General features: G+C 43.8%; 1 protein-coding gene across 1 annotated transcript in view; it reads left to right on the top strand.

Annotated features, from left to right (window-relative positions):
- The window catches only part of OSBPL10 (oxysterol binding protein like 10), a 92,994-nt gene that overhangs the window by 51,695 nt on the left and 16,985 nt on the right, over positions 1-24,314 (top strand). The window contains exons 7-8 of the mRNA XM_060248827.1: positions 13,360-13,506; positions 22,225-22,708. Coding sequence (XP_060104810.1) covers positions 13,360-13,506; positions 22,225-22,708 — 631 coding nt within the window. The remainder of the gene's footprint in view (positions 1-13,359; positions 13,507-22,224; positions 22,709-24,314) is intronic.

Here is a 24,314-nt window from a genome sequence, read left to right as displayed (position 1 = left end):
TTTCCACTGCTGCACTCAACAGTTGATTTTTTTGTCAAGGTATCCACCACAATGCCAAGAACTTTTTCCTGGATAGTCATTGCCAGCTCCAGCATTGTGTGGGTAAAGTTGGCATTTTTTTGCCCTGTATGCATCACTCTAAACTATCTTACTTCTTTGATGCCATCACTTAACAACTGGCAATATTTTTTAATGCCACCCAAATATTCATGAGAAGCATAAAGCTCTTTTTTTTTTGGGGGGGGGGGAGAGTTGAATTTTTATGTGTGTGTGCACACACGTGTGAATCTCTGTGTGCACCTGGAAGTCATGGAGACCTCTGCTGACTAATGCCTACTGAGGGCATGGAGGATATTTATTTATTTATTTATTATTATTTATTTATTACTTTACATTTATATCCCGCCCTCTCCGCAAGCGGACTCAGGGCGGCTTACAACATCATAAAAACAATCAATTCCATAAAACATATAAAACCATAACTCACTTATCAATTTAAAACTATTTGCGCTGTCTCAGTCCAGTCTGGCGGTATTGGGTTCTGACTATGATCGCCAGCTTCTGTAGGATGTCCGGTGGCAGCCCATTTTCAGTCAACCAGAAAAGCCTGTTTAAACAGTTAGGGAGGTGGCTGAATAAAACCTGCCCCTGTCTCTGGCACTCCAAGGAGGTCTCCCATCCAAGTATTTGCCAGGGTCAGCCCTGCTCAGTTTCCAAGATCTGATGAGATCAGGCTTGCCTGGACTATTCAGGTCAGGGCTAATGTAAAGTTATTTAAATGGAATGGAAACTTTGAATATTGATCTATTTACAGGTTGTAAGTAGGTAGATCTTGCAGAACACTTTCCTGAGAGGAGACTCAATCCCATTCTGGTCAAGACACATGTATGACTTGTATACATCAGAAGTATCATTGTGACAACATAAGGGCAGGACAGGTTGCACACAAATGCTCCCTTCTGCCTCAGATGTGTAGTTCATTTTCCTTTATTTATTTGTACCTATATCTTGCTTCCTGTTTCATTTTCTTTCTTGCCTTAAGCTACATGTTACTCCAGCATGCGTGCTGATTAAGAAAATCATTTATCCTTAACTCTTACCCCCATCTCTCTCATACTCTTGATGTTAATTTAATATTCATCTAGCTCCTCTGGCTCCTCTTGACTTTGTTTCTTTGCTTGTTTTTCTCTCTCTCCCCTGCTGGGAGTCCTCAGTCCCCAGTATTTCTGCTCTGTACCATCAACTTAATCCATTCCTTCTCCTATGAACTCTGTGGTTAGGATTGTAGGTGTTGCTCTCTGTTTTCCAGCACTAACATGCTACCAATTTTCTAAGAATCCCCAAACTGCGTGGTAGAGTTCTAGTGCATAATCGACAAGCTCAAGCCAAGGTCCTTAAGTAATGTGCATATTTCCTTGTACATGGCATCTTTCCACTCGCATTGCTTGTCATGGAGAACTACATACTTACTAAAGGTGAGTAGCAAATAGCAAGGCTGTGTTGTTGCATCACTAGTTCTGTCTAGTGGGAGGTCTAAATAAAAGGGGAGGAAATTTTATGGAATATTAATCCTTAAAACAAGATGGCTTTCCTGGGTCTTGGTAAATCAAATGCACCCTATTAAAACCTGTGGTCGTTTGCTGTTCATTAACAGTAAATCAAGGTGTACGAAATGGAAATGCCAAGGGCACTGCTGTTGCTGTGCTGCACTTGGTTTTAAAGACAGGAATGTTGGTTCTTGCCCCAGACTTGGCGTAAACTGTAGTATTTGATGTTCCCAGATCAACTAAACAGTAACCTTGTGCCAACATGGTCTGCAGTAACCAGCAGTGAACAGCTCCAGCTTTGGCAGGGGCACGGGCAGTATAATCAAGCATGGTAGATTGAGAGGCAGAGACATTAAAGGATTTCTTACTGTGGACTGGCTTTTGCCATTATGCTTGATTAAATCCTTTTTAGGCTGTACAGTATTGCAGATGCCCTTAGCCTGTAATGATTTGTGCAGCGAAATTAATCTGTTGGCAAAATGCTACAGTTCCGAGCTTATTCCCTCTTTGACCATCTGAATAAGACATCTGAGACAATCTGTTGGGAAGACCTAGGTACAGCTGAATGATTAAATGTACAATTACGCTAAAAGTAGAATTAAAGGACATTAAGCTCACTATAGCAGCATTGATAGATATGATTTAGTGTAATCTAACTAATCTTGATTTTTATAGCTTGCTGCGATGGGCATTATCTATGCAAGTAAAATCTCTGGTAAACCTGTTGTATACATAGTTACATTGGAGCAGCTCTTGGAGCTTACACCTGTGTTGTCGCTTGAATTGGAATGTTATGGGCAAGATATGAACTGCAAGACTTCTTATATTTAAAGATGGGATTGCTTTGGTAGAATGCATGTTTCTATGTAATCATGTCTATTGTTACTCTGGGTTGGATCCTATACCTCCTTTCCTTTAGGACAGGAAGCATTCCACTGGTGGAGGGGCTCTGCAGAGGCAAGGGGTGGCTTCAACTGGTTCTCCTCTGCACTGCAGCTGCCTGTTCTGCATAGCTTCTTAGTTCACATGTGTTCCCTGGTTGCTGACATTGGTTTTTTTAATCACGTTCTGGCAGTTTTTGGTGAAAGCAGGATACAACCTACATTTTGCATTTTTAAAAAAGAATGATTTTGACATCTGGGTAATGGGGGTGAACAGAAGGTAGACTGCAGTTCTCCAGTGGCCCTCTGGCCAGTTTATAGTGACTCATCTAGCACTGGAATTCTTGCAATGTCTGCACTAGGTAGTCTGTGGACTTATCTAGATTTGCAAAATTATGATAATTTGAGATTAGTTATGTCTCAATTTTTTTTGGGGGGGGGGGAGTTTGTGTTTTGTAAATCTAAGACATTGGTGGACCATGAGGATTCTAATTTAAAAAAACGCCCTTGCAAGTCTGAAGTTAGTACTCTCCTGCTGCATGTAAATATACAAAGTATGCATGTAAACCTACAAAGTGTTTCACAGAAGAAAAATCACAAATTCTGGTTTTGGTACAGATTTTGAGGTCCTCAAATTTGTTCTGTCTTGGCATGGCAGGATTCTTGAATTTTCTAGCCAGTTTGGTGAATGAGTCTCTTAGCCTATTACTCAGCTTAACACTGAAAAGAGTTCATGTTGCTTATTGTGAAGATGCTTAGGGTCAAAGTAAGCTGTTTTCTGCCTGCAGTAGTTCTTAGGAGTAGCCTTAGAATTTAGAAGTCAGGTAAGAACCTCCAGGAGTCAATGGCCGTTTTCGCACTAGCGTTTACTCCGGCGTAGCACCCCATTTACCTCCGGATCTTTCCCTGGTTTTCCCACCTGTTGCTCCGGCGCTGCGATTTGCTCCGGCGCTGCAGGGTTTTCACGCCGGAGTATCTAGATCCACCTCCTTCCGGAGTTTTTGAAAACCTCCGGATCCACTCCGGATCCACTCCGCGGAGTTTTCTGTGGGAAATCCATCCACGCCGGATCGACTGCTGTGTGGGCGGCACCCTCTCCCTTTCCGTCCTCCCACCCCATCCACCCCCTTGGCCAATCATCAGCCTTTCGCAACGCTTCCCCAAAGTGCCGGCGCGGCCATTTTTTTTTTTAAACTTCACAGTTTTGCGTAATAGCGATATTTCGAAATTAACAAAGAAAAAAAAAACCCTCCCGGAATAGCCTCAATTGCCACTTCAATTGGTTTCGTTAGAATTTTTTTTTATTATTATTATTGACTTTAGTTGCGTTATTTCGTCTGCTTGGTGCGGAGAGGTCGACTTGTTTGGGTTTCCTGCGCAGAAGGAGACCAAACAAGGCGCGGGAGAGAAGGGTGCGTGGGGTGGGGTGGGGGCATACAGTAAACAAAGAGGAGCTGGATGCCCCACCGACGTCCCCGGGGAGCCGCGCTGTGCCTTCGTTCTTTGCCCGGCACCATCCCAAACTCGGTCTGCCGGTGCGCCTTCTGGGTTTGAGGTGCCCCCCCCGCCGCAGCCCCGCCAAAAGTAAAGTTTGTTTCCAAGCAGGAAAAGGAGCTGCGTCTCCCTCGGGGCCGGCTGCGCTCTGGAGCCCCCTTTTCTTTCCAGCCAGTCCGGGGGGGGGCTGTCCTGAAGCGCTGCAGGGCCCCGAAGCTGCGTCTGCCTAGAGGCGCGCCGAGCGCTTCTCCTGCAGGCTGGGCGCCCTCGGGGAACCGCGGAAGGGAGCCGGGCGGGCGGGCTGTGCAGGCGCTGCTTTCCCCGAGAGCTGCGAGAGGCGGCCGCCCGTCGAGCTGCCGTTCAGGCCATCGGAATAGCCTCAATTGCCACTTCAATTGGTTTCGTTAGAATTTTTTTATTATTATTATTGACTTTAGTTGCGTTATTTCGCTGTTGCGTTATACAATGTTGGGGGGGGGGAAATCTAGTGCCGGCGCGGGCCAAAGCATTCATGTGTGTGTCTGTTTTAAAAAGGCAATGCCTCCCTCAGCTGTGCCACCAGGATTTCTGGACCTGCACAAAATCGCCATGTATAAAATGGGAAGTAGAGCACGGAGGAAATCCCAGCGTCGCCACCCGGGAGGGAGCGAGGCTGGGAAAGGAAGAAGCTGCCACACACACACACACACACACACACACACAAACCCCTCGATTTCTCTCTCTTCGGGCTGTGGAGGATACTACAGCTGCAGCCAATCCATAAGCAGCAGCAGCACACGTGATGCGGTTTGTCCACGAGAAGAAGGGGAGGGAACAGCTCGATGTTACGTTAGTACGTTAGTACGTCATTACGCAACCAGACTTGCGCTTAAAAAAAAAATGATTGACAGGGCATCGAACTCAAGTCGATGCCAGTGGGAAAACGATTTGAGCCGGGGCTTCAGGGAAGGCGACTCCGCAAAGAGTCACTAGTGGGAAAACGAGAAAAATGATCCGGACATAATTGCGCCGCGGAATAAGGGGAGCAAACGCTAAGTGCGAAAACGACCAATCAGTGGTGTTAGATAGGTACAGCTTAGAATCATAGAACTGGAAGGGACCTTCAGGGTCAGCTAGTCTAGCCCCCTGCACAAGGCTCTCTCTCTCTCTCTCTCTCTCTCTCTCGGCTTGGCTTCGCGAACGAAGATTTAAGAAGGGTGCAATAGTCCACGTTTGCTGCAGGCTCGCTGGTGGCTGACAAGACCAATGTGGGACAGGCAGGTCCGGCCACAGCGGCTGCAGGGAATTCACAAATACCTCTCCACCCCTTACCCCTGCTCTGTGCCCAGATGGCAAACAAACAAAAAACTTCAGGATCCATGGCCAAACTGGCCTGGGGAAAATTATTTCCTGACCCCAAAGTGGCAATCAGCATTTCCTGGGTGTGTAAGAAAGGGCCATGAGAACGAAGCAAGCAGCAGTGATGCAACCCCTCCTGCTCTTCCCTCTCATGATCTGCCTAAGTTCACAGAATCATTGCTGTCAGATGGCCATCTAGCCTCTGTTTGAAAACCTCCAAAACCTCACGTTACAAGTATGATGATCTTCTCTCAGATCTCATGGGAGGACAGAACAAAAACTTGGGAAATCTCACTGGCTAAAGATCTTTTAAACTGGGTGAGCTCACTTTTATCTTAATGGTATAAACCTGTGAATGTTCTTCCGCCTGTTTCTGTTTGTAGGTACTCCTAACATGAACCTTGTTGGGAGAATCATTCAGTGAAATGAGTCTTAATGGGATTTGATTCTCAAGTGTTGTTATGATACTGTTCTTTTGTGCATTCTCTTTATCCCACAATAATTGTTACAGAACATCTTTAACATTAACAGTACATTGGGAACCCACCACCTCCCGAGGAAGCTTGTTCCACTGAGGAACTGCTCTAGCTGTCAAACATTGCTTTGCCCTCTATTTTTTCGCTTTTTGTATTGTTGTGTAATTAAGAGGTTGGGTGAATGCCTTTATGGCTGCTTGGAGAGGCTAGAAGTCTTTCCCATAACCGTTTACAGTGCTGTAGGAAATAGTAGCAGTCAGAAAATGAAGAGTATAATCTGGTAAATTAACCCCTTTAGGCCTTTGTTTTGAACCACTGAGAATGAGAGATTTACATTCCTGGCACTGGTCTTCTGCTGCTAGACCTCAGCAAGGAGTTGATCTCTTTCCGGCCTTTCTCCCTTCTTCTGTGCAATCTGAGAGCCAGTTTGGTGTAGTGGTTAAGTGTGCAAACTCTTATCTGGGAGAACCAGGGTTGATTCCCCAATTCTCCGCTTGCAGCTGCTGGAATGGCCATTGGGTTAGCCATAGCTCTGGCAGAGGTTGTCCTTGAAAGGGCAGCTGCTGTGAGAACCCTCTCAGCCCCACCCACCTCACAGGGTGTCTGTTGTGGGGGAGGAAGATAAAGGAGATTGTGAGCCGCTCTGAGATCGAAGTGGAGGGCGGGATATAAATCCTTCCTTGTTCTTGTTCTTCTTCCTCTTATCTCTCTCTATTGTTGCCAGAGGCCTCAAATACAGTTTTGAAGTCTGACAGCTGGAGCCAGACTCTCTTTACAAGTATTATGATCCTCTCTCAGGCCTCATGGAATGACAGAGCAAAAGGTTGGGAAATCTCATTTGGGAATTCTCAACTGGGCAATCTCTCTTTTATCTAGGTGTGCATGGACCTAGAGATTGGGTCTTTGTTCGTCCGCCTGCTTCTGTTTGCAGGTGCTCCTACCGTGCAGAAGTCCATGGCTTGCCTCTGCACAGGTTTAATTTTATCACTTTCTGCTAGGCTTCTTGCTAAAGCCCCCAATTAGTCAAATAGTTGCTTTTGAGGTGCATGATATGTTCAGATGACCCCTTTACAGAAGAACCTGCCAGCACATTGGGGGCCTACAAAACAAAAACCTGTGCTAACTGCATGCCAGCTCATGTGAAAGGCTAGTCTTGAATGAAATAGACTATAAAGGATCATATCCAAATTAATATGAACTTTACTGGGGGAGTCATTCAGTGAAATTAGTCTTAATGTGATTTGTTTCTCAAGTGTTGTTATGATACTGTTCTTCTGTACATTGTTTATTCCACAATAATTGTTACCGAATATTTTTAACATTTTAATGTAGAATGTCGAATGATTGGGGAAATCCTGGTTCTTTATGAAGCTTTCATTTTTTATTGCCTTAGAGCATTAAGTGGTCAAAATGTATTTATTACCTCTGTCTACAGGGACTGTAATTTGATCACCAAATGCCTCTGTTCTCTCTGGAGCAAGCTAAGGTTTGCTTCTTTCTTTGCAGAAACAGCTAGATACTCGGGATTCCACAACTGATTTTTGTGTCAGGCTTGCCTATGCTGGCTATGCAGTGAATAATTCGTAATGAGTTAAATATGCTGCATTTTGGATTGGGGAAAAGAGGGGGGTGTCACTGGAACTGACAGTCAAGCGCCGATTTTAGAAAAGGTTGGCTTATTTAATTCTTCAAGACATATTGTTTTTGTTAGGAGGGAAAATATTTGTTTTAGTGAGAATATTGTGTTCTGCAGTATTACTGCTGTTTATATTAATATAAACTATAATTATATAAAAAGAGATTTGAGGTGTTTTTAAATTTAGGGCAAACCAACAGAGGGTTTGCTCTTTGATCACATAAGCTCTTTGCTTCTCTATTTCTTCCTTTTGATAGCAACTGTAGTTAAAGTATATTTGTCTTGACATCTATGTTGTTTTCAGAATGGATGACTTGTGTTAGTTCTGCTACTTTCATACTTCCTGTCCCAGTGTCGTCAAATACCTCATGCTGGTCCTGGACCTTCAAGTGTGGATCAAAAAACCCCTGCACAATAGGGACACCTAGGGATATTTTCAAATAAACCTAGGTGAACCTCCAGGCTCCAGAATTATTTATATATAAATGTATGTATATATCTACTTATATACACACCCACCCACCCACACATACACACAAGAGAGGACCTGCAACAAAATGTTGTGTAATGTGCTGTGGCTTGTTTTAACTTGTAATTGCTGGTTACCTACCTACCAGCCTCCCTCCCTTCTCCTCCTCCTCTTTTTAGTCTTTTCTCAAAGATCATAGCCTTACATTTATATTCTATGCATGTAAGCAAACCTGTGATGGAAGAAGAGAGCAAGGAGGAGGAGAGTTGGAAAGAGAGAAGAGCAAGGCTCTTATGATGTGTGTGTGGGGGAAGCCAGAGGAAGCATATCTTTCAAGCTACTGAATGCTTTACACTCAGATGGAGTCCAGTGGTTACCCCATGGGCAAAAGAGAGAACTTTCTTCCTACTTCCTGCTGGTGTTTCAAAGCCAAGGCTCACCCCCCCCCTCAACATACATTCACGGAGAGAGAGGGAACTCCTTCAAATCGCTGCTTCCTGCCTCAACCTCAGTGCTGTCATGAAGTCTCTCTTGGGATTGGTTTTTTTAAAAAATGTAGCTGTGTTCTGTCGGACTCCCCCTCGCTATGGAGGGAGGGGAGAGAGAGGAGGAGAAAGTTTCTTAATAAAGGCAACAGGGTCCTACTGTCCTCCTTTTTTGGTGGCAGTCCCAGTAGCAGCATGGATAGTCGTTTGCAGGCTTAGCAGTGGTGGGGTTTCTGCACACCTGGGGAGTGTCCCAAGTGTGCAGAAAAGTCTCTTTTCCCTCCATGTGCCCCTCATCTGAAGAGATAAGTATTCACACATGGGGGCATATCGGGAATGTATATATATGCCCGCTATGTGTGGTGCATATATATGGCCCTATATATGTCTGGCGAGGAAGGGTTTAAAATTTCATTTGCCATCATGACATCTCCCAAGATGCAATTACAGGACTGGGGGAAGGGAAGGGGTTGCTAGTAGAAGGAGAAACGCCAGTGGTGTCTGGGTTAGGCGGGAACCTAGCCTAAACATTGCCAGTGCCCAGCATCGACTTCCTTTAGCTGCCTTGTTCTTTCCGTCCTGACCATTACACAGGAGAGGTTGACAGGGAGGGAGAATGAGGCAGGCAGTAGGAGGGTGAGACTGAGAAAAGCAGTTGCAGAGGAGGAGGAAGCAGGGAGGGAACTTGTATGAGGAGGGGATCAGGAAGAAGAAGAAGATGATATTGGATTTATATCCTGCCCTCCACTCTGAATCTCAGAGTCCCAGAGCGACTCACAATCTCCTTTATCTTCCTCCCCCACAACAGACACCCTGTGAGGTGGGTGGGGCTGGAGAGGGCTCTCATAGCAGCTGCCCTTTCAAGGACAACCTCTGCCAGAGGTTGGCTGATCCAAGGCCATTCCAGCAGGTGCAGGAGTGGGGAATCAAACCCAGTTCTCCCAGATAAGAGTCTGTACACTTAACCACTACACCAAACTGACTCTCAGTTTGGCATGGAGGGAAAGTGGTGGGAGGAGGAAGGAACAGGAGGACAGGATCATAGCAGAGCCAGAAGCTGGAGGAGCAGTTATTCCAGGGGAATTTCTCTGTGAGTTGCTTGGTGGTCACTTCATGTTATATATCTAAGACCTACAGCTCTGTTGTGGGTGTATTCAAAAGCTTGGGTTTACTCAGTGGTATTGACTCCCCCCCCCCCCCGCCCCAATGAACAGCCGCTTACACTCCCCACCAGTATAATTAGCTGCTTATAAAAGGCCTTTTTGTTTCATTTTGTGAGAGCAACCCTACCTTTGGACAATGTTATTTGACAACTTGGTAGGTCACATTGGCAGTTATTGAGGAGCAAGGACAGAGTGCATTAGAGCCATCAATAGTAATTTTCCCATATAGAGTATAATAGTAAATTGATCAGTGCCTTACTGGAATGTCCTCTGGAAAAGGTGACATAGTGGCCATGATTGCCCTGTTCTTTTGTATGCATTAGCAGAGCATTCCTCACGTTTATCTTGAGCTGCGCATTGGAAGGCATCATCAGTAACTCACACAGGGCTTTTTTGTAGCAGGAACCTCTTTTTCTATTAGGCTCTTTTTCTATTAGGCCCCCCCCAAATGTAGCCAATCCTCCAAGACCTTACAGTAGGCCGTGTAAGGAGAGACCTGTAAGCTCTTGAAGGACTGGCTACATCAGGGGTGTGTGGCCTAATATGCAAAAAAGTTCCTGCTGCAACCCCTCCCCCGAACTCACCTAATTTATACTGAAGCTTCTTCCTCCTCTGTGCTTGTAATGATTATATGCATCTTTCCAGGTTGCCAGTACTGGAAAGTAGAGTTTGTTGTTTGGTTCTCACCTTGCCCCTACCCCCATGTTTCTTGCTTGGACATTTTCTCTCTCCCTTGACTATGAGTTCTGGAAAGAACTGGTGTTTTCAATCATTTTAAAGCTGGGAGGTGCCATAGAGAAAAGAAGTGCTATGGAGAGCTACTGGAGGCCTCCAGATAAAAATCCTCTCTTGGGGAATTGTTTGGTTCCCTAAACTTTTAGCTAGTTAACCTGGGACCTTTTCAGACGTCATCCTCCTCCTCCTCCTTTAAAAGCATTGGGTGCTGTGAAGGAATTTTATTCTCTCATAGTGGCTTCAAAGCTCCAGCAGTTGGGAGACCCTCAAGGGTGGCACCCCATGAGGGATGCCATTAGAAGGAAATATTCCTTCTGCCATGTGGACACACTCTCAGCCGCCTACTCAGGAACGGTGGTAGCTGATTATTGTCTTTATACACGTCAGCATTCCCTTGTGATAGATCTGCATGCATCTGTGTCCTTCCCAGATGTTTTGGAAAAAATCCTTTCTATGGGGCAGCTTCTAAACATATAAATCATAAAAAAATTGAACACTTGCACCATTTGGGTGGCATGGTAGTTTATATGGGGTCCCTCTACCCTGATACTCTGTCTCTTCCTGTTAAATCAGGACTGCACAATATATGACTGGCCAGCCCTGTATATATAGCCTGCTATGTGTCTTGGCAGCCTCTTTGTTTTCATACAACCCACCAAGCAGCAAAACAAATTTATTGAGCCTTTGAGCCTCTGTGTATGATGGCAGAATCAGAAGTTGTACAGCCTGGTTTGTATGGAGAGGCCCTTCAAGACACTTTTTATGTATTTAAAAAGTAACATTAGCAGCAGCCCTCAGTATTTTTCAGAATTAGTAATAACGATTGCATGAAAATAAAGGCTTCAGTAGGTGTGTGAGTGCATTGGTGTAAAAGTACACATTTGTTGTCTTCAAAATAATCAATTTTAATGATTTCCTAGTAAAAGTCAAACTTTTTCTGATGGTTTGTGGGGGAGGTGTTATGCCTTAAAGGCCCTTGGGATCTTCCAGCCAAACACTGTTTTCTCAGTGGTGAACAAGAACTTTTTTCTTGTGCTAGCTCATGTGTACCTCAGGGCGAAAAAAACGACAGCAGCATTTCTAGAGTTGCAAGCGATTTGTAGTTAAGCTCACTGATCCTGGGTCATGTGATTAGAAATGTAGGCAGCAGATTCATGCTGAATTGACATCATGCCTTTCAGATTCACTGGGAAATTAAAAAGAAGGTGGGGGCAGGACAGAGAGGGAAAGAGTTCTCTTGTCTCCTCTTCCTGGTGGTGGTACTAATTCCTAGCTCCAGCTTTTGCTATCCAGGGACCTAGCAGCGGCAATTGAAAACAGCAGTGCTGTTTACATAGCTTGGGACGCTCGATGAGGTCGAGTTGGATGCAAAGCAAGCCTGCTGTAGAACCCTCTCCTGTAAGTCCTGGAGCTCTTTCTGATAAGTTCTCCCTCCTGTGGTTCATTTCCAGGCTAAGCACTATGCTTGGCAAGCGTGCGGTTTCCTACTTTGCAGCTGCTGAGAGATGATGGAATGGGATTGTGCACACAGCCTTTTTATGTACTAATATTTGAAATTTAAGTTGTTTGAGAGAATGCTAAGAGGCAGCCCTGTCTGCAGGAATATGTTGTCCTACATGCAGCTTTTCTGTGGAAGAAAGGTTATTTTACTTTTCCTGACGGGGAGGACAAGTTCTTTTACTCTTCCTGTTGCAAGTTGCAAAGCTGTCTTGTTATGACTGATGTACTTAAGGAGTTCTGCAGCTTGGTAATTAATGGTGTAGGTGGATGACAAGAGCAGATTCAGTCCTTTAATTGTTTGGGAGGGGTGCAAGGATATTAATATAAGGGGTAATGTTACATTTTGGAAGCTGGCTGTTGATCATGTTCTGGTTAAATAGATTGCAGTTGAAGCATGCTTACATTATGTAGCCCCCCCCCCCAGCAGAAGGCAGAGAACCCTCCCTCCCCATTTTGGATTAATTTTAAGTTCTCAAAACCATTCCCCCCCTCTCCAAAAAGAGAATTCAATTACTTGTAACCCCCACCCCCAAACAAGCAAGTTGTTGCCTTTAATTTTTCTTCTTCTGAAACTGAAATTTTTGGTCTGTCTTTCCCTCTTTACAGTTACATTCTTACAATTACATTCTTACAACTACTTCTGTAACTACCTAAAATTATTTATTGATTTGTTTCACAAGAGCAGATACTGCTGTGGAGCCGGTGCTATGCCTTCATCAAATACAATATAAATGAAACTAAATTTCCAATGGAGTTTAGTTAAACTCAAGTAGTGGTACATCCTCGATAAATGTGGGTGGTCAAAGCTGTAATTCTGCAAGAACAAGCCCTCTCCTCTTTGCCTCCCCCAGAGAGGTGGAAATGATAGCTGAACCAAAATACTTAATGCTTTTCTGACTGCTTATGCTGTGGTTGTGATCATGAGACGTGGATATTAAAGCTGGTGATGTGTGGTTCTTTTCACATATACCATGGCACAGGGAAGAGTCTTTAGTTATACATGGTATAATGTCCCCTAACTCTGAAATGAAAGCAGGATTTGGTCTCCCAAACATTTGCCAATAGATTTAGAAATTTTTTTAGTTGTATGTCTTTTTTATCATAAAAATCAAAATATATATAGGAGCCACTGGCTGTCTAGGCCCTGGTAATGGCCCAGCTACATTACTGAAATCACTGGCTGACTGAGTTTTTTTCCCACTACAAATCTCAATTTATTTTTACCACAAATCTGAGTTTTTAAATAGCTGATTGTGGTGGATGGCAAGCAGGGGTGGGGGGTGGGGGAAGAATACAAAAAGATTGGCACATCTCTAAAGAGAAAACTGAAGAACATTTTGATACATGTGTCTCGGTGGATAAGATGATGGTGTGTGGGTGGTGTTGGTATAGGAAATGCCCAGATTCATTCTGAGCACTCTCTGTGACTGCTGTGCAGATTCTCAGTACTGTGGACCAAATATAGCTTATTCGTGATCTATTGACTACTATTCTAGTGTTCTAGCAACATTGGATAAATATTTTGGAAAGAATCTTTCCTAAACAGCCTCATCATTGAGCTTACATCAATTCACGCCAGACTGTGTTTTGTGTGTCCAAATGGTGATGCTTGCATATGTGTTCTTCTGTTTTTAGTGTTCAACTCGCGAATCAATTCTGGTTGAAGATGAAGTGACAGATACTGAAGATAATGCAGAGGATGATTTAGGAGTCATGGATGATCAACGGAGCATAATTCTTCATCTCATCTCACAACTGAAACTTGGAATGGACCTAACCAGGGTATGCAAGTAACATTTTCTTTTCAAATTACCTGGTATCAAATTGTCAGCATCTTCACACACCTGCCATGTGGAGGTTGTGCTTTTATTTCTTTCATGTCTTGTCTCCTAAGGCATTTGATTTAGAGAGAAATGCAGTGCTGGAGAGGGCTTTCAGGTATTGACTCATGTGCATAATAGTATGAACAGTGTCACAGTTTGCATTTGCTGTACTGATACCAACAAATGGCTCTTTGGTACTTCTGACCAGTTCTTAGGGAGACCAGAAGAGCTGGATAAATGAATGAATCGAGGACCCCTGGCTTGCCTTTCTGTTTTGTTTACCATGCTGTTCTGCCACCTCTACATCTGTTCAATGGCAGTTGTTCCCTTCTAATGTTCAAAGAAAATTAATTCACAAATATAGATAGTGTTATTTTTTCATTTTGTGGAATCTGCGCTGCTTGTGAACTTCATGCAAACCAACGCAACACAGAGAACTATGTACTTGGCTGAAATATGAGTATGATTGGCTGAAAGAGAGTTTTCACCACCATAAAGTGCCAGTTACTGTATACAACAGGCCAGAATCATAACATTTGAGATCCTACTATGGGTGCTTCCCTACCTTTTAACTTTTATTAGCCTTGATCCTTCCAATCTGGACTTTCTTGTGTAGGATTAGAGAATTGTTCATCTCTTGGGTCAGGGGCTTACTTTTAATGTCTTTCAAACTCAGTCTTCTTGTCTAACAATCCACAGACTGGCAACTATAAATTCAGTTTTAATTAACACTGTGGTCTAATGGACATAGTTCCTGCTCTTCTCTGGGAAGTCCCATTCGGAATGGCTCAGGTTCTCTTCACATGTTGCTTAGATTTTTTTTTTTTAAAAGAAAATTTATGTCTGTCTGGAGACCGCAACCTTCCAGATACAATAGGGAGCCCCATCCTTGAAACTGACTGTAATTAGCATCTCTTACAAATGTGGTAGCCAGATCTGGACATGGCACTTCAGTCCTACCTGCTGATAGTTACACTGGTAAAATGTTGTTAATGTCCATTGTGTTAAACATTTATTGTAGGAGCTCTGCAAAAATCTCTTATAGTGGTCTGTTACGGACAGCATTTGTCATTTTCCTGAGCACAGGAAGGTCAGAAAGCCATCGATTTTTGGTTGGTGTGGTAACCTGAGATACTGATGTTGTTCAGAATGCTTTCCTGAATAATGCATGAAAAGAAAAATGGCTTCTAGGTCTGACCTCACAAAGTGGATGTACATAAAGGACAGTTAGAGAATAGGCAATGGTGAAATGTGTATTTTCCCTTGAGTTAAATGCATTAGCAAGCAGATTCAGCAGAATATTATTAAATATGTATTTGCATGTTTGAGAACATTGTGGAGAGCTATTTCAATCAGAATGGGTGACCTGATACTGTTAAAAAGGAAAGAGATTTATGTTTTCCAATGACAGTTAGTTAGCTGTGATGGCTAAACACAACCTCCCTTTCCAAAAGCAGTATGCATCTGAATATCAGTTGTTTGGAGGAGGAATAGAGGGGAGTCTCTGGCCTCCATGTTATCCTTGTTCCAGTAAGGCTGATCTGCTCTCAAATTTTCCCACATTCTCCTTCCCTTTTCCTTATGGGACCACTTCATTAAAATGGCAGAGTGTACTGGATCAGTTTTCATATAGTTGGAAGGGGCTATGCCTTCTAGTTCAACCTCATGCTCAGTTTAGGAAATCAAAAGCTGGAACATCTCTGTTGCTTGTCTAGTCCAGCTTCTGCTTGAAAACCTAATCAAAGGGAAGCCTCTCCTTTCTACTGGTGCATCAGAAAACTGGTTCTGTTTTCAAGCTGTTCTTACTGCAAGGACATTTCTCCTAAGGTTCCCTGAATATCTACCCTCCTGTAGGCCCATTAGATCCTATGTTAACCTTTGTAGCTACACAAAACAAGTCTTTGCCTTGTGACAGGTCTGCAAGTATTCCTTCTTCAAGCTGAACATATTGTGTCTGTTCTCCTTCAGTATTTCAACATGCTTCTTAAAGTGTAGTGCCTAGAAGTTGACACAATTTTTCCAACTAAGATCTGAGTGGTGCAGAATGAAGATGGGAAAGCCATCCTTCTGAAATCACGGTAGCTTATTTTTGCAGCCACGTCACACTGCTGGCTCTTGTTCAGGCCACTGGCTTCAACCTTGAAATCCTTGTTATGTATGCTGCTGCTGAGTCAGGTATCCCCTATCCTGTATTTATGTATTTAATTCTCTTTGCCTAAAGGTAGATCTTGGTATGTTTAGAAAATACAGCCCTCCTTGAAGCTGAAAAGCCCATCTTGTAGGTTGTGGAGTTCTTGAGATGGACTGTCTGTTTGCATTGCATGCAGATTTACTGATCTAGAATATGAGGCAGACAATACTTTGTGTAAGGAATGTTTCTTCAAAAGAAGAGAACTCTAACCCCTCTCAGTTCTTTCATTTAGATTGCACTAAAGATAATTGTTCCAGCCAGACAGCTTGAATTCCATTCAACTGGTTTTCTCGCTTTTAAAGGTTTCAAAAAGAGGGAAGAATGCTTTGGTTTTGCATGTTTATGCAATGCCGTATGATAGTTCAGGTTGCAAAAGTGACAGATCTTCATTGTTGTTGTTTTCTCTGTGCCCTTCACCTTCTCTTCTCTCCCCTGCCTCCAGAAGACAGAAGGGTGTCCTGACCTGGATAGCCCAGGCAAGCCCAGTCTTGTCAGATCTTGGAAGCTAAGCAGGGCTGACACTGGCAAGTACTTGGATGGGAGACCTCCAAGGAATATTAGGACCAGGATGCAGGGACAGGGCAATAAGAAGCCACCTCTCTGAAATATCCAAGCTCCACTAGAGGTCTCCAGAAGTCAATCATGACTTCTAGGCACACACACACACACACACTCACAAAAAAAATACTAACCCAGCAACCAAACAGAAGACAGAAGGGTGTTGCTGTCTTACAGTTCATTAACCTGCTAAAAGAGGTCTCCTGAGTTTGATTCCAATCTTAAGCAATGTACCACCAAATGGGTTTGCTTCCTTTTTATTGAAATCTTTTATTGAAGATTTCTTCTTCAGGCTGTTCTCCAATGTAAATATTTTAATGTGTGCAAAACAACAATATTGTGGCACCTTTAAAGACTCGTGGATATATTGTGGCATAAACTTTTGTGAACCAGAGCCTGCTTGGCCAGAGATGTTAAATCATCAAACAAAATGGGCCCTGGCTGATGGAATGTTACGCCACAATCAGTTCATTAGTCTTTAATGTGCCCATGTGACTCTGCTATTTTGGCTGCAAGCAGACTAATGCAGCTACCCCTCTGGGTTTTATTGTGCATCGTTTTAAATGTTTTGAAAGCACAGGGACTTTCTTAATTTGGAGCCAATAATAAATACTTGCCATTGCTCCTAGAGAAGGATCAGGACTTGACTTCATTTGCACATGCCTAATTTTAAGATTGCCAGTTAATAAGCATTCAGGCTTTGTGCATGCATGCCGTTCACCACACCCAATGAATTTTTTAAAAAAAAACTTAAAGCAAGGCATGCCACAGTCACAGTCTGAACTGGGCATTGTGTATGTGAGAACTGAGGGGAATGCACAACTCACAGGTGACTGTTGCACAGGACCTTGCACCCAATGTATGTGTCCATAATGTGTGAATCTGCTCTTACTCTTCTCTAGCAAACATTATTTTAGAAGCAGTTGTTTCTCTCTTCTTCCCCCTTTCCCATGTAAGTAGTAGCAAAAGCTGTTAATTAACAATTAATTCAGAGTGGACAGTGAAAACAACTTGGTTGTGGTATATAGATTCCCCAGCTGTTTGGATATTGTCCAGGAAAAAATGTTAACAGACTATAGTGCTTTTCTAGATGGCTGGTTCAGCTCTTAACTATAGGACTAGAAGGTGATCGCTTAGTGGGACTGATGGGTTGCTTTATGAGTGTCTTAGCACCTCAATCTTAGGTAAGGCTTGTTCTGATAAAGGGATGCAGGAAATTTTGATTAACATTCAGGGGAGTGGCCTAATCTCAGAGAAAAATATTATTTCTCTGGGAGCAAAGCCATCCACTTCTTAGGTTGCAGGCTGAGAGGAGATGAGTTTCTTTCATGAAGACAAATAAGCAGGGTGGGGATGCCCAACTGCCAGGAACGGGCAAGACAGATGGCTATGTAGATACCCTGAGCTGAGTCATACAATGTTTGGTACATGTACCTTAATTTGATTGGAGGAAGGGAACACATGGTGATCTACTCTACGTTTCATGGTAGCTTTAAAGTGAAACCCATCCAATCTAGCTGGAAGGTTAATAGTTAATAGTTCTGGGTACCTGTCAGAAGCACAGGCAAGCCAAGGTTCAGGGAAATGAGCAATAGAGTAATCTGTCTTGACCAGCTTTTGCTTTTTAAAGTTCTAGCATTCTTGTGTCCATGCCAGGGAAGGGGAATGCTAAGGGAATACCAGTGACTATACAACTTAGCCTCATAAGTGTACATTTTTTCTTTAGTGCAGTCCTGTAGTGTTTCGATTAGTTTTCCAGTGTCCTTATTTGGGGTAAATAAGTTATTTTCCTTTTAAAGATTTCAGACTGTGGTCAGAGAACCTCATGCAGTGTGCCTGACTCCTTACCCATGCAGTAGACTAGAAACTCCTGTTTGGGCTAAACAGAGTTACCTACCCAGGGAAGAGGATGTGTGTGAGGCAATAAATACAATCGCAGGCACATAGCTACAGGTAGAATAAGGAGAGCCAGAGCTTGTGCGTATGGTGGCAGCAACCAAAGGAGAAAGCAGAGCAAGGGAGCAGAGGGGGAAAGGCATATCCCTCTCTCACTTATGCCCTCTGCTTCTCAAAGACAGCAGGAAGGAAGGGGAGGAAGGGAACTCTTTCACAGGGGTTAGTTCACAAAAGTGTAAGCTAGAATAAAAATGTGCTACGTCTTTAAGGAGCCACAAATCCCCTGTTTGTTCTTAGAGAATTTATTTGTTAATGTGACACATTTCTTTTTTAGTCGAGGGGGTTGAGGTATCTAATCCTTTTGATATATTTACTTTTTTCAGTCAAAAGTTCTTCAAATAGCTTACAGTAATTAAAATATGGTATGAAATGTTGCTGAAGGGGAAAGGCATCTTCTGTTTGAGCTGGGCCTAGACTTGGGGTCCTAACAGTAGCCAGTTGTCCAGAGGTTTATAAAATTATGCATGGAGTGGAGAGAACCGACAAAGAACTTTTTCTCCCTCTCCCAAAATACTGGAATGCAGTGGTATCAGGTGAAGTTGATGAGCAGTAGATTCAGGCTGGACAAAAGGAAATACTTCTTTACCTAGTGAGTGATTAAAATATGGAATCTGGTGCCAGAGGATGTAATGATGGCCACAGTCATAGAAGACTTTAAAGGGGGATTAGACAGAATCCTGGAGGATAGGTCAATAAGTGGCTACTGGCCACAGTGACTGAAGGGAACCCCCACATTTTGAGGCAGTCAGTCTCTGAATCCCAGAGCCAGGAGGCAACATCAGAGGAAGGCTTCGGCCCCTGTGCTCTATTGTTGGACTTCCAGAATAACTGGTTGGCCACTGTGTGAGACAAGATGCTGGACTAGATGGACCACTGGTCTGATCCAGCAGGGCTTTTCTTATGTCTCAGAGGTGATAGTCGCTAGCTGGAAGGAGAGGGTTCTCAAATGTGAGGGGATTCTTCGGTTTGGTTGATGAGTGCATACCCCTCCTGAAAGATGGCAGCTGGTAGAACTCCATCGCTCTGTTCTGAAATACAGGGCTGGCACTGCTGTTTGTGTTATTTGCAGGAACTCTTCAGTAAATTCAGCATTCACACCATCACATGTCTTTTATGCATTAGAATATTTTTTGTTCTTTCCTCAGTTTATTTCCAAAAGCTGTTACAGATGAAGATTAAAATTGAAAACCGTATGTGGGCTGTGACAGCCCTTTCCTCCCATAGTTTGTGTACTCTGTTACCACTTAGCAGTCTGCTGCTTTTGACTGCTACAGGAGAGCTGTCATTTTTATAATTTGCTTCTTTAGACCTAAAGGCCTTCTTTATGTAATCTGAATGCTGGTGCCTGCTATCTCAGGGCCTTTTCCGTTCTTTGCTTTCATTAAAATTGCAATTGCAACCTGCATGCACATTTTGATCAGGGCTCTGCTGAAGGAAGCTTAATGGCATTTGCCCCTGAAGGTCTTGCTCCTTATGTAAGCTCATTTGTTGTGCCTGTTGTAAATGGGCAATTTTAGCGATCTGTTGGTTGTGGCCTCTGGGTTCAGGCAGACTTGGTTTAGTTTTCCCTAAAAATCAACATTAGTACTCATTGTTACATAGGTGTTGAGAGGCACATTGCTGAGCTTGTTGTTAACAAAGGATTTTGTTGCATTGGCCATTCTCCCAATAGACAGTTACTGAGTAGAGAGGGATGATTCTGCACTGGAATTGCATATAGCTGCTGGAGAAGATTTGGCTGGTTTGTGCAGATCCTCATTCTTTAGCCTTTTCAATATAAAAATATTAAGGTAATATTAAAAGTTAAAGGTAGTCCTCTGTGCAAGCACTGGGTCATTACTGACCCATGGGGTGATGTCATATCAGGAGGTTTTCTTGGCAGACTTTTATGGGGTGGTTTGCCATTGCCATTCCCAGTCATCTATGCTTTACCTCCAGCAAGCTGGGTACTCATTTAACTGACCTCAGAAGGATGGACAATTGAGTCAATCTTGAGTTGGCTACCTGAACCCAGCTTTAGCTGGAATCAAACTCAGGTCGTGAGCAGTGCTTGGATTGCAGAACTGCAGCTTGCCACTCTGTGCCACCAGGCTCCTAAGCTAATATTAGATACTTTTAAAAAAATATTGTGACAAATGGTAATTCAGGGCAGCTTATGAAGTCAATAATCACCGGCACAATGAATTTCAGTTGCCATTACTGGCCATTGTGAGAAGACCAGTATGGCAAACTATATCATAAGCCATGCACATCTGGGTCATTTCGTATAGTCTTGGGCATTATTCTAGAACTGCTTACTATGCTATTTTAAAATCTGCTGGGGCAACACATAGTCTTGCCAGATCCCTCAAAGTCCATCTCCTTGACTCTGTAGATAAATTTTCTTTTTCTCAGTCATTGGACAGCCAGACTGAACATGTGTGTTCCAGACAAGGTGGCCAATCTGTGACTAAATGTACACATCATGCTAAAAGCGGTTGAGGTTGGAGGATTGCATTCTCCCTTCCAGTTTGGTGTAGAGGTTAAGTGTGCAGACTCTTATCTGGGAGAACCGGGTTTGATTCCCCACTCCTCCACTTGCACCTGCTGGAATGGCCTTGGGTCAGCCATAACTCTGGCAGAGGTTGTCCTTGAAAGGGCAGCTGCTGTGAGAGCCCTCTCCAGCCCCACCCACCTCACAGGGTGGGGGAGGAAGGTAAAGGAGATTGTGAGCCGCTCTGAGACTCTTCGGAGTGGAGGGCGGGATATAAATCCAATATCATCTTCTTCTTGTGCACACATTCATCGTCCTGTTGAATAATCCCTGTTCTATCACATTTGTCAAGCAACTCCATCTCAGCTTTCAATCCTGTGTTGTGTCCATAGCACCAGCAATCAGCTGGCAAATCAAGAATGTTGTCGAAGCCGGAACTGTCTAGTGGAACAACTCCATGTCAGCCTGACAAGTTTAATGTGGCTTGGAGAATGTAAATGGGAAGGGGCACAAATTATAGTTGTAAGAGGAGGAGCTTGTTTAATAATTGAAGCGGAGCAAAATTTTATTGTGCCTTCCCTTAAATGAATGATGGTGATCTCTGGTAGGTTATAATAGAATAATAGAATCACCGAGTTGTAATAGGCCATACAGGCCATCTAGTCCAACCCCCCTGCTCAGTGCAGGATCAGCCTAGAGCATCCCTGACAAGTGTTTGTCCACCAGTAAGGGGGATCTCACCACTTCCCTTGGTAGCCAATTCCACTGCTGAACAACTCTTACTGTACAAATGGTTTTCTGACTATCCAACCGATACCTTCCTGCCCTTAATTTAAGGTTGATCAGGGAAAAAGAGGTATGCTTTGCCATGCAGATCTTTTGTGCACAGATAATGAGCCCTTTTTGGAACTATCCAGTAGTCATCTTTCCATAAAGGAGAGGCACCCGCTCCTGAAAACATTGTATTCCCAACCTAAAGAGAACATGGATTAGCACAATCTTGCAGCCTTTGGATACAGTTTTTCTTTTCATGCTATTGGCACACCTTAATTATATTTTGATAAAGCTGCTGGGAACCACACGGAATTTCCTTGGCAGCTGGCAAACTTTGTGACATGTGTCAAGTTGGCAGCTGGCTAGCAGAACTCAATTAACTTGACTCAGAGTGCTGTGCTACATTCTGTGAACAGCAAATACTGTCCTTGAACAAGTAACCCACATTAGCTCAGCAGAGACAAGGACATAATGAAAGAGCCCGTGCAGTATGAACAGCCTGCCCTTGTTACTTGTAGTTCCATTGAGGACTATGGTGGAATAGAGAACAGCTTGTGTAATTGACCAAAGCCTTTATTTGTTGATTCATTCTAAATATGGAGTCCCTGCTTTTTGGTAGTAGGAGAAAGGAGGTTGGTTTTGGTTCTGCTACTGTTTTGAGTGTGTGTGTGTGCATTTGTCTGATGCAGATTAAAACTGGCATTTGCCTTTTGTTTTCCATACAGGTAGTCCTCCCAACTTTTATTTTGGAGAAGAGATCCCTATTGGAGATGTATGCAAACTTCCTGGCCCATCCAGACCTGTTTTTGTTGATTTCTGCAGGGACCACACCTGAGGACAGAATCATTAACTTTGTGGAGTATTACTTGACGGCCTTTCATGAAGGCCGCAAAGGAGCTGTTGCCAAGAAGCCCTACAACCCAATCATTGGAGAAACTTTTCATTGCTCTTGGGATGTGCCTAAAGACAAAATGAAACAATCCAAAACTAATAGTGCCTCACCAACTCCCAAGGACCAGGTCAAGGGGGTTGGCCAGGATACGTCTGCGTGCTACAAGCTGAGGTTTGTAGCTGAACAAGTATCCCATCACCCACCAGTATCTTGCTTTTACTGCGAGTGCAAGGAGAAGAAGGTGTGTGCGAATGTTCATGTGTGGACCAAAAGCAAGTTCATGGGGATGTCTATAGGTGTTTCTATGGTAGGTGAAGGTAAGACACACCACCAAAAATATTACACTTCATAGCATGCTTGCCCAGCAGAAGTTAAGACAGCTTTGCAGATAAGTAACCCCCCTCCTCCAATTTTTATCACCTGCCTACTGAAAGAAAAATCTACTGGCAAGAGCAGCAGGAAACCATTTGGTATACTTCTCAACTAAGTCAGCTTATAGGTTCTAAAACAAAACAGTGGAAGTGTCTTTGTCCAAGAGAAAATAAAATATTTGTTTTGTTAAACATCTTTGCATACGACCAAAATTTTAAATAAATAAATAAACATTTTATTTATATCCTGCCCTCCCCGCTGGAGCAGGCTCAGGGAGGCTAACATCATCTTAATTCATTATACAATTATAAAATTCATTATACAATGAATTCATTATAAAATTCATTATACAATGAATTTTAAAAACACATTCACCTAAAAACATTCCGATTTTAAAATTAACAGTTCCGGTGCTATTCTGTTAGATGTAAATATTTTGGCGGAGTCACTTGCGGAGAATCCATCAGTTGTTCGGTTAGGTAAAGGCCATCCTAAAAAGGATGGTCTTGCAGGCCCTGCGGAACTGTTCAAGGCTCCGCAGGGCCCGCACTTCTTCCGGGAGCTGGTTCCATAGGTGTGGAGCTGCAATGGAGAAGGCCCGTGTGTGAGTGTTCTTTAATTTTGCCTCCTTCGGCCCAGGGATAATCAGTTGGTTCTTCCCCACTGACCTCAGTGCTCTCTGGGGTTCATATGGGGAGAGACGGTCCTTCAAGTAGGCAGGTCCTCAACTATATAGGGCTTTAAAGGTGATAACCAGCTCTTTGTAACGAACCCAGTATACAACTGGCAGCCAGTGCAGCCCACGCAGCCCCGGCTGTATGTGCTCCCGCTTCGGGAGCCCCAATAACACCCTAGCCACCGCGTTCTGCACCAGTTGCAGCTTCCGGGTTTGGCACAGAGGCAGCCCCATGTAGAGGGCATTACAGTAATCTAATCTTGAGGTGAACGTTGCATGGATCACTGTTGCTAGGTCCCGACGCTCTAGGAAGGGGGCCAACTGCCTTGCCCGCTTCAGATGAAAAAACGCCGACTTGGCAGTGGCTACTATCTGGGCCTCCATTGATAATGAAGGCTCCAGTAGAACTCCCAAGCTCTTGACTTGGTGCGCCGCTTTCAGTGGCACACCGTCAAAAATTGGGAGAGGAATTTCTCCTCCCAGAGCGCCGTGACCCACGCAAAGGACCTCTGTCTTCATCGGGTTCAACTTCAACCCACTCAGCCTAAGCTAACCTGCCACAGTCTGCAATGCCAGGTCCAGATTCCCTGGGATGCAGTCAGGCTGGCCATCCATTAGCAGATAGAGCTGAGTGTCATCTGCATATTGATGGCACCCATGCCCATACCTCCGGGCAATCTGGGCAAGGGGGCGCATGTAGATGTTAAATAATATCAGGGAGAGAACTGCCCCTGGGGCACCCCACAATCCAGTGTGCACCGCTGGGACAGCTCACCCCCAACTGCCAACCTTTGTTCCTGTCCCTTGAGGAAGGAGGAAAGCCATTGTAGGGCCGACCCCCTAGCCCGTATGTCAGCGAGGTGGCGGGTCAGTAA

This window comes from Heteronotia binoei, chromosome 10 (genome assembly GCF_032191835.1).
Source record: "Heteronotia binoei isolate CCM8104 ecotype False Entrance Well chromosome 10, APGP_CSIRO_Hbin_v1, whole genome shotgun sequence".
Lineage (NCBI taxonomy): Eukaryota > Metazoa > Chordata > Lepidosauria > Squamata > Gekkonidae > Heteronotia > Heteronotia binoei.
This window is presented reverse-complemented; position numbering and strand designations above follow the sequence as displayed.